This window comes from Antennarius striatus, chromosome 4, assembly GCF_040054535.1.
Source record: "Antennarius striatus isolate MH-2024 chromosome 4, ASM4005453v1, whole genome shotgun sequence".
Lineage (NCBI taxonomy): Eukaryota > Metazoa > Chordata > Actinopteri > Lophiiformes > Antennariidae > Antennarius > Antennarius striatus.
The window spans coordinates 22,530,390-22,540,271 of NC_090779.1; the positions used below are offsets into that span (position 1 = coordinate 22,530,390).

Sequence of the window (9,882 nt, forward strand, 5' to 3'; positions counted from 1 at the left end):
AAAGTTATTTATTAAAGTTTACATGTTAACAGTGGTTTGAAAAGGACAAATGAAGTGCAACGCCTCATGGGTAATTGATCCAAGCATATTTTTACAGAGAGGAGAACTTCCTCCTGGTTTGGGTCAGTGGGTTTAACTCAACAGGTCATCTTGGCTTATTTGGTTAGTCCAGATCAGCTGAGATCAGGACTGACGGACAATCACTCCGATCAGTTCCATGTTTGAGCAAACAGATTTGAACATAAAACACCCAGGATGTCTGATCAGTTCATATTTTACAGCTCAAGGTTTCAGGACATTAAATCATGCGCCGACTCTCCTTTAACATCACTATTTACACAAGCTTCAACACACAGGGCTGCTTACTTTTAACTTAAGGATATTTGAACACCTCAAAGCCGACAGTGTGGACCGTCTTAAAGGAACAGTTCACCCAGAAATGCAGGTCGATTCTTTTATCTACTCAAACTCATAAGAGGTCTAAAGCTTTTCAGGACAAACACTCCTGGAGCTTCACAAAGCCTTATCATCGTCTAATAATCAATATTATAAGATGGTTTCATTTTCCCAATTTTAAAAATGCAGATTTTTCTTAGTGGTTTTTTGACCCATAAAGCAGCTCTGTATTTTTGCAGTAGGTCTGGATCAGCTCATTTCTTGTTTTTTGGTGGGTTAAAACGCTGCTTGATTTTTTTTCCTTGTAAGCTGTTCATGAGAAATGATGATAAACTTTTCAAAACATGTTTGCATGCTATTCCTCTGGCGACCATCAGAGGGCGCTCTGCTAAACAAGTACCCATGTTTAGATGCTGCAGAGTTCAGTTTCATAAAATGTGTAATTAACATCTTTTCAAGTCTAGTGAGATTCTGAAGCTTCTGAAAAGTCTGTCGTGTTTTTTTTCACTACACGGAGTCATTTAACGTTGACATTTTTTAATCTAGTCTCCATCTTCTAAAGATCTAAACTGGAACGATGTGATTGAGGCTCCAGGAATGTTTTGTGGATTCTGAAACCTCCCAGCAACATGACGTTCACTGTGCATCGGAGAATAATATTTAATGTGATCATAAATGGTTTCAGGAGGGCATTTAGTCAGGATTTAGCTCACAGTGGAAACACAAACAAACAAACAAAAAGTCACTTCTCTCCAAACAGCCAATTTAAAATCTGTTAGTGCTTCTGTTGCCATCAAGTGGTCACTGACCTCATAGTGCAATAACTTCTGTTGTCGCCATGCCAACCCAGTCACATTAGAAACTCACGTACAGGTTAACATGTGAAACGACATAAAAGAATAAATGGTCCCACTTCCTGTTAGCAAGCTGAGATATTAGAAGACAAACAGAGTCGGGACCCACATGGAGTCCCTTTTACTGTAAAACCAGATCCAGTCAGAAGAGCTGATCTGGAACCAGATGAGCCTTTTGGTCCATGCTAACGTACCCGCTAACACCCTGTACGTAACGCAGGCAGACAGGTGAGCTACTGGCTAATGTGGTACCATCATCAGGGGTACGTTGGGTGTTAGGACGCCTCCTCGCCTCTGGCCCCGCTCCTCCTTCAGAGTCCGTCCCGACTAGGCCTCAGACTCCAGGTCTTCTTGTCCTGACCCGTCGGGCGTGTCGCCCGTCTCGGGCTCCAGCAGCAGGAATTTCCCGTCGTTGGTTAGAGGCATGTTCTTCATCAGCTGGGCCAGAGCCTCTGGATCCTGAAGGAGGAGAGTCCAGACAAGTTAGAAATCATTTGTTTGATTTTACATCGGTAGTTGTTTCTTTATATAGTTCCCATCATCTTCTGACACCAACATCACCTAACTAATGTCAAACTGGTGGCAGCATTGACAGAAATGGACCAGACAGATCTATAAATGAGGGAAATGGTGAAGTGGAGCAAGGAGAAGTACAGACTGTACTTTCTTATTATTGGATGTCCTCCACCAGCTGAAGGGTCTGTCCACCTGCAGTTACTGAATGAAGTAACCACAACGAAAGCTTTGCAGTATTACTCTGATGATTTACTGCTGACACAACATCCAAAGCGTTTATTTACATGGAGAAACAGCTGATTTTATTTCTGCTGTACCTTCTTAGCTTCTGTGATGTCTTTGGCCAAACTGACGGTGTAACAGATCTGAGGGTGAAAATGAAAAGACTTTTTAGTTTTTTCATTCTTTCTTCGGTTCATCTCCTCTGTGAACAAACATGTGGCGTTAAAAACCTTTTCTCCCTCCGTGTTGCTCTCGAAGACGAAGGCGCTGAACGATGACTCTCCCTCCTCATCACCGTCGCTCCAGTCTCTGGCCTCCACCACGAGCCCCATCAGCCTCCCGTTTTCCTGGTGGGCGGCGAACTGGCACACCTCCTCCAGCTGGAACTAGAGGAGCGATGAGGGAGGAGAGCAGGAGAGGATGAAGCTTTTAAAAACATGGTGGGAGAGAGGATTAAAAAGACTCATCAAACTCACACTTATTCTGGTGACTTGAGTCTGAGGGTCAATCAACCTGTGGAGACAGAACATAGACTATTGTTATGTCGCCGCTTCGACGCGCCAGACGCCACTCCCTTGATCAGTGTTGAACCTGACCTGAGGCTGCTGCTGGTCACCATGAGGTGCGACTCTGTGGTCTTGAAGATGTTGTGGATGGCCCGCGCGGCGAGGACCTGCCTCATGGCCTCGTAGATCACCTCCTGATTGTTGCATCGCACCGCCATGGAGCCCAGGAAACGCACGACGAACACCTGTTGCAGGAGGGAGTCTAGGGACACAAACGCGTTGGCGTCACACGAGACGACATACGGAGGAAGATTGTTTAGAAGAAGAAGGTGGTGATTACCGTCGCTTTCTGTCGAACAGTCGTCGTCTGTCTCTCCGAAGGGATTGGTTCGTCTGACAGGAAGCAGGAAACAATGAGGCGACGGCGGTGAGACATCAAGAACAGAAAGGAGACGGTTTACAGACACTCACCTCCCACCGGCCCGGTTCTGGTCCTGGAACTCTGATGCAGGAAGCATTATGTCAAACTGGATGGGTGTCCCGGGGGCGATCAGGTCCTCTGGTTCTGAGGGGGCCCCAGTCTTCTGGGAACCTCCACTGGCAGCGAGGACGCCTCCTGGCTTCGCTCTGGGAAGAGACTACGAGTTGTCAGCTTAAAGCGGAACCCTAGAGGTCTTCAGCTAGCTAGCTGGTTAGGAGTTATGTTCTAATTCAGGATGGCAACATAAGAGGTGGGGGGTCTATGGGACCAGAAGAAGAACACAGGAGTATGGTGGAGGGAGGGGTTTCTCCCTGCTGCTCCTGGTGTTTCCTGCTTGTCGACTCACCTGTCGGGGTCCGGCGAGCCCTCAGGTCTCTTCTCGAAGCTGGTGATGGGGGTGACGGCCTGGATGGCGGTTTGGTTCAGTCGGATGGCCACAGCCTGAAACATCAGCAGGTGAGTCGAATATAAAACCAGAATTAAAATATAATTCATAAAGTAAATATACATTTAAAGTATGCATTAAAAGATTGACTACAAAATATAGTTTGCATATTGTTTACTAAGAGGCTGAACATTCTGGATTTCCCCCAGATGAAATATCTTAGTCAGCAGATAAAGTTAAATCTGCTTTATTCAGCATTTCTGCTGAAGCGGGTTTGATGAATCCAGTCATCAATCGCCGATCGCAGCCCCCGCTTCAATCAGGACGTCACGATGGTGTCTGACTTGTGTGTGGAGCAGTGTTACCTCAGGGTTGTCTGTCAGGTAGATCTGTCTGGAGATGTTGTTCACTGTGCAGATCCACTGAGGAACAAACGCAGACGGACGTTAAAACTCATCAGACATGACTAAACGATCAACGAGGAAGATTCTTACCTCCTCATATTCCCTCCTGCTCTCAGCCTGTAGGATCATCGACCTGCAGGCGTCAGCAGACAAACGTCTCAGCCAAGCTTTTTATTATTATTGTTGTTGTTGTTGTGTTTGTTATATGTACGTACTTTTTGCCTGAAGGGGAGGTGATCTGGAAACAGTAGCGTCTGTCTTCACACTCCACAGCCATGACGGAGCTGTTGTCCAAGTCCAGCACCATCCCCCCCGCCACCGCCCCTCGGGGCTGACACATGAGGTTCCCTCCCTGGGTGAAGAAGTACAGCCGGTCCCAGGCTGTGGTCACCAGGCCTGTTTTACTGGAGCACAGAGGATGAGAGTCAGCTCGTCTGCTCTGATCGCGTTTAGTTAAAATACAGACAAAAAAAGGGGGGAAAAAAAACCCCATTCATCTTGATCTGGGATTAATCTGCCTTTACAGGTTTTTTTCAGTTTTGGGGCTGAAGTTCAATTAATAATTAATCACAAATGTCAAGAAAATTTGTCCAAACTCAGTCCTTTCATCTGGATTCCCTTAAAACTTCTACACCACTGATCTCCGATCTGTAACCGATCACCTGGCGACTCGTGTAGTTTGTGTCAAACAGATTGTTTCATCTGAATATTGATCAGACCGTCTGGACGTCTGTCGGCTGCTGTTGGGCGAAACCTTTTCTTCGCTTCAGACATCCGTCAATCTGACGAAGACGAGGCAGAGACTCTGACAGCGCTGACATTTCACTAAATCACATCCAGGTTGCGCTGCAGTTCCACCACCCTGCTCCCCTCCCGCCCCCCTCCCATTAAGCAGCTTCCTGTCTCATACATCACTCTGTGATCCGCTGACTGGGGTGCGCCGTCAGCGGATCACCTGACCCCCACCCGTCTGCTGCGACAGCCGGTTTGTTTACTGCATCTTCACGCATTTTGAGCAACTTCAGCAAGACAAGCAGAAAGCTTTCCCTCCGCCGTTTGGTTTTTGTGACAGGCGGTCCTGATGCAACGGCTGGACATTGATTGACTTCACTTCCCTACAAAACATTAAAATGTCACGCGTGTATGTAGAATGAGGACGGATGAAACGCTTGTAGAATTTATTTCTACTTAAACTATGGCGCCTTGAGGAGCGTCAGGCCGACAGGAAGAGGAATCGTCCCTTCAGTCTCGGGTGACGGTGTGATCAATCTTACTTCCTGATGTTCAGGTAACCCGCCTTCTGGATCAACGTGCGGTTGACGGGCTCCGTGTCTTTATCTGGCATGTAGACGGCGTCCTCCACCGACAGGAGCTCCCTCTGGGACACACGCATGCTCTCCGCCTCGGCGTCCAGCTGGGCCTGGATGCTGGACAGGAGGAGAAACCATCAGTAAAATGTTCATCACACAATAAAAGCTGTTGCGTTTTATATTACATGATGAGGCTTTACTTTTGTGTCATGTTGGACACGGAGGACAGGAAGTTATCCATCTTCTTTGACACCAACTCGATGCCTTTCTTGAAGAAGCTGATCTGAGATCAGAAACAGTCTTTATTGTGACAGTCGCACCTTTATGACTGCAGCCAACCAGGACTCTTAGCATCAGTTAATCCCCCTTCTTATCCACCAATAATAACTGCTTTTGCCCCCCCCCCACCTGTGCCTGGGTGTAGCCTAGCATGGGCTCCAGCATGGCTATCCTCTTGCGGTACTGCAGGGCGTTGAGGGCGCAGTAGTACTGCAGCGAGGCCTGGTGCTGCTTCCTGCGGGTGTAGGCCACCTCCTTCACCAAATCTGACTTCAGCTGTCCACACAGGAGGGGTTAGCATGCAAATACACATCGACACACACGTCCTACACAAGCTGTACACACACACACTCCTGCCCCACCTATGTAAACCTAAGACAAACAAAAAGGAGCAGCAACTGTTTGGGGCCATGATGGCCCAGCTAAAAGCTCTTCATCCCTCTACCTTCTCGTTCTCCTTCTTCTTCGGCAGACGGCTGTATTTCACCATCGACGCCTCGTGTTCTGCAGGAGGCGACAGGAGGATCAGAAAAACTGCAGGAAGTCATTCGTTTCTGAAGCGTCGGCTTTAGTTCTCACCGTCAGTGGCGATGCCATGTATTTCCTTCAGCGTGCTGATCTCTGAAACAAGCAATTCACCAGGAAGAAAAGTTAAAACATCTAGAGGTAGATGAAGAACATGTTAAATAACAGATAAACAGTCACAGCAGACAAATGATTTATTACAGAGGGATTTAAAAAGATCTGATCTCTGCAGAACAGTTAGCTTCTAGCTAGCATGTAGAAGCACGTTCTGTTGTATACATGTTCACTGACCCAGAGTTAACTTCTATAGTGTCCGATAGTTGCTCACGCTAACATTAGCTTAGCTTCTTTAGGAGTCACCAAGTACTGATTGTCCGCTAACTGCGAGGGAAGCTGCGGCTAACGTTAGCTCATCTTGTTTTGTGATTATTCTCGATACTTAATCCAATGTAGTGCAGGTGTGTGTGTTTGTTTGTACCTGTGAGGTCTTTCTCTCTGAACTGGATTAGTGGGAACACCATGCTATCAGCCATCTGATTGGCCAGCTCAGAGTGGAGCGAGTTCAGCTGCACACAACAGACAAACAAATTATACCACACTAAAATGTCACAGACAGGAAAACAAACAGAGCAGCTCTGAAGTTCCTGTTACTCTGATTCCTCCAGCATGAAAATACAAAGCTGCTAAAACAGGAGTTCATGTTACAACCACAAGCTAATCCCACTTCCTGCTAACCAGCGTCTACACAAGGGACGACGTCCTCTCTGATGAAAGTCACACGTGTCCTGTCTTTGAGTCCCGACTGCCTTCAGGACCCCCACAGCCCAATGTGTGTTTTACCCACATCCCTCCTCCATCCATCCTTCCATGTGACATCATATCCACCTCACTGCTAACCTCTGAGCTACAACACCATCAGCTGGTTCCAGCAGGAGCACAGAGGAGCAAAGGTTTATGACAGGATGAAGGCTCAAACACTCAGCTTCATCATCATTACCAGCAAACAGGCGGGCCTCACCTCTCCTACAGTTTTGGCAAAGTTCTGCAGCGTGGAGATGACCTCTTCATCACCTTTTCCAAGGGCGAAGTTCTAGAGAGAAGGGAAACAGATTGAAGTTAAATGAAGACGTAGATTCAGCTAACAGCTTTAGCTTTGAGATGACAGCGAGGACTTCTGCTTGAGAAGTGTACAAATAAAGTCTTTTACAATCATTTTCACTTTCTGGAGGTTTTACTGTGTGAAGTCTTTCAATGTGTTCTTTAAAACCAGTCTCTTTCTTCCTCAGGTGTTTAGCAGGAAGTAATGCTAGTTTGCAATGAAAACTTCCATTTTTAGCTTTGATTTTTGAGAGGACTGCTCCTTTAATTACGCTGCTGTTTGAATAAAGTTACCGGTTCTCTTTAGCGGTTCTTTGCTATGTGAACCTGAAGCCAATGACAGTTATGATTCAAAGATTCTCAGTCAGTCAGAAAAGGCCAATCCTGCTGGGTGTGACCCGACGATCTTCTGTTTACTGTTGCTATCGGAGCCTTCAGCAGAGTTACAGGAATTGTTTACCTGCAGCAACACTCAAGAGGTCAGAATAACTTCCATCTTTCTTACTGCAAAGAGCAGCGCTTCACTTTCCTTGTTTTTCATATTCATGCATTAAAATATTCTAAATATCAAACCATCATTAACAGACTGAAGACAAAAATGTCAAAAATGTCTGTTTTTGTGCAGAGATCTATTAATGTAGATGCTAACTGGCTAGCTTCAGCCGATTCTGGATCCCACCATCCTCTTCCATGACTGTGATGGTTTTACTAACCTTCTTCTCGTACTCCAGGAGCTGCTGTGAGAGCTGCTCAGTGGCCAATCCCATCTCACTCTGTGGGCAGATAAAGGCAAAGAATGAAAGGGTTCGTTTGGGGCTAACTGGTCGATGGACACCAAAGGTCAGATGTCAGAGTGAAAACAGTTTAAAACACGCAGTACAAATAGTCTAACTGATCGCCGTCGCTGATGCTTTTGGTACCTGCGCTCCAAACACTCGCTGCAGCGACTGGTGCAGCTGGTTGGTGTAGTTGGTGAGCATCCCAGCATCTTCCTCAAACACGCTGAGCAGAGAGCGAGTCTGTGGTACAGAACGTCACCGTGAGCTCACAGTAAAAATCACCACAGGATGGACAGATGAGAGAATCACTGGATTGCTTAATCAAATGTTGATTAACTATTTAAGGATATGTTTCAACCCCCGTTATTTACACTGTAGGACTACGTGACGTGTTAATACACAACGAGCAAATAAGACAGAGAATCCAGATAACAGGGTGTTGTGATGACTTGTAACATCAATGGGTTTTTTTATTAATAGAAGACAACCAAATGTTTGTGTTTAAAGCCGTTCTGTATTCTGATGTAGAACTGTGGCTGACTGCTTTAGTGTTGTTTAACCTCCCACAGCTAGGAGGCAGTGTTGTATTCTACTGGCAGGCTGTCAACTCTTCTCCTGACATAATGTCAGCTGAGACAGAAAGAAATAAACCATTTCGTTATACGTGGGGAAATTACATTGATTAAAAGATGAATATAAAGGTAGTTGAGGCAATAACTGTATTACAATATTCGTATTGGGCCAGTACTACCTCCTAACCAAGAATTTAGCTTTAGACATTCATGATGATGAAAACAGTGTGATAAATATTCCAGACAAATTGAAGAAAATATTTTTTGCCCCCACATGTGGACACATTCATGTAGTACCTACTATAAAGGAAACAGGTCATAATGATCAGTAATTATCTCTCCACCTCTGAACCTCAGTAAACATTCAAATGAATTATTAGGTAGTTTTATCAGGAATGTTATCACTGATAACTTGGCGGCTACAGACTCCATCTTCAAGAAGAATTAAAAAAATTTTCATCAAATTCTGTCACCTCTGGAGATGTGGACACTTTATGAGCTGCTCTTGTGGTATTTTTTTATGTAAACAAGTCCCCTTCCTGTTTAGATCTTTTGTTGTGAAACTCAATGAATGTCTGAAGGATGAAGAAACTGTCTCAGACTTTCCATCAACAGGAGGAGGAACAGCCGAGGCCTGATCAGCCATTCCTTGAAGAGCAACCGGCCTGAATCGTGACCTATGAAAAACAACCCACACAGGTAGAGCCTGAGCTTCACCTGTGGCGGGCTGGCTATGCAAACTGGACGGAGGCGCGTCTGTCCACAGGTGCAGCAATGCAGAGGCGTTAGAGGAACACGCCCATTGGCTGAAGTCTGTTTCCACTCTAATAATAATAAACCAGCTTCCCGAATGAAGACGCTATTCTTCTCTGTGGTTGGGATAAGGTGCACTTTGCATATTGCATTGGGGGGGGGGGGGCGAACCTCCGGGTGGGAGGAACTTCAGCAGAACCATGAATAAATCAGAACCCTGTGTGAGAACAGGGTGATGCAACAGACAGCAGAACATGTATTACTTGTGAATAACAAACGGGTTCAGTAATAACAAACACCGTTATTACTATTATTTGTTATTACTAGCAGGGAGCACACCCCGGTGGTCGCTCCGGGGTTTGATCACTACTCAGTCAGGAGCTCGTCCGATAATGGAAACCCTCCCTTTGGCAGCCAATCAGGCCCGGTTCGGCTCCAGTTTATATTTTGGTTCCGAAATCTACCTCCACACGACATTTGTAATCACCGACAGCCCGCTGGATGTGTTGGGGTTGAGCTGTGGTGGTCGCACAGGTTTGAGGCTGGTTGTGCAGCAGGCTAGCACCTCTGACAGATGAGCTGAATGACGAGCTCCGTAAAAACAACACCAACACGTAGCTAGTATGCTAACGTATGTGTTTCGTAGCGCTTTTAAACGTGTCCTTAATGGGGTAAAACCTACACAGGCCTACCTGAGGGCTGTCCTGTAGGGCGTCCTCCAGGAGCAGTTTGTGATGAACGGCCGGCATGTTGTTAGCGGTGGAAGAGACTGAGGCAGAACGGGGCTTGAATTATTTAGAGC

General features: G+C 46.1%; 1 protein-coding gene across 1 annotated transcript; it reads right to left on the minus strand.

The window, feature by feature from the left end:
• Window position 1: 1 nt before the first annotated feature.
• On the minus strand, window positions 2-9,882 carry appl2 (adaptor protein, phosphotyrosine interaction, PH domain and leucine zipper containing 2). The gene is made up of 21 exons (XM_068312404.1): window positions 9,773-9,882; window positions 7,897-7,995; window positions 7,690-7,749; window positions 6,897-6,968; window positions 6,357-6,444; window positions 5,933-5,974; window positions 5,799-5,857; window positions 5,483-5,629; window positions 5,275-5,357; window positions 5,039-5,191; window positions 3,980-4,168; window positions 3,855-3,897; window positions 3,726-3,782; window positions 3,322-3,416; window positions 2,966-3,121; window positions 2,835-2,887; window positions 2,585-2,756; window positions 2,465-2,501; window positions 2,219-2,374; window positions 2,084-2,131; window positions 2-1,709 (listed from the first exon to the last, which is right to left on the minus strand). Exons 1-21 carry the CDS (start codon window positions 9,827-9,829, stop codon window positions 1,578-1,580), a joined length of 1,998 nt encoding a protein of 665 aa, XP_068168505.1. The 5' UTR covers window positions 9,830-9,882; the 3' UTR covers window positions 2-1,577.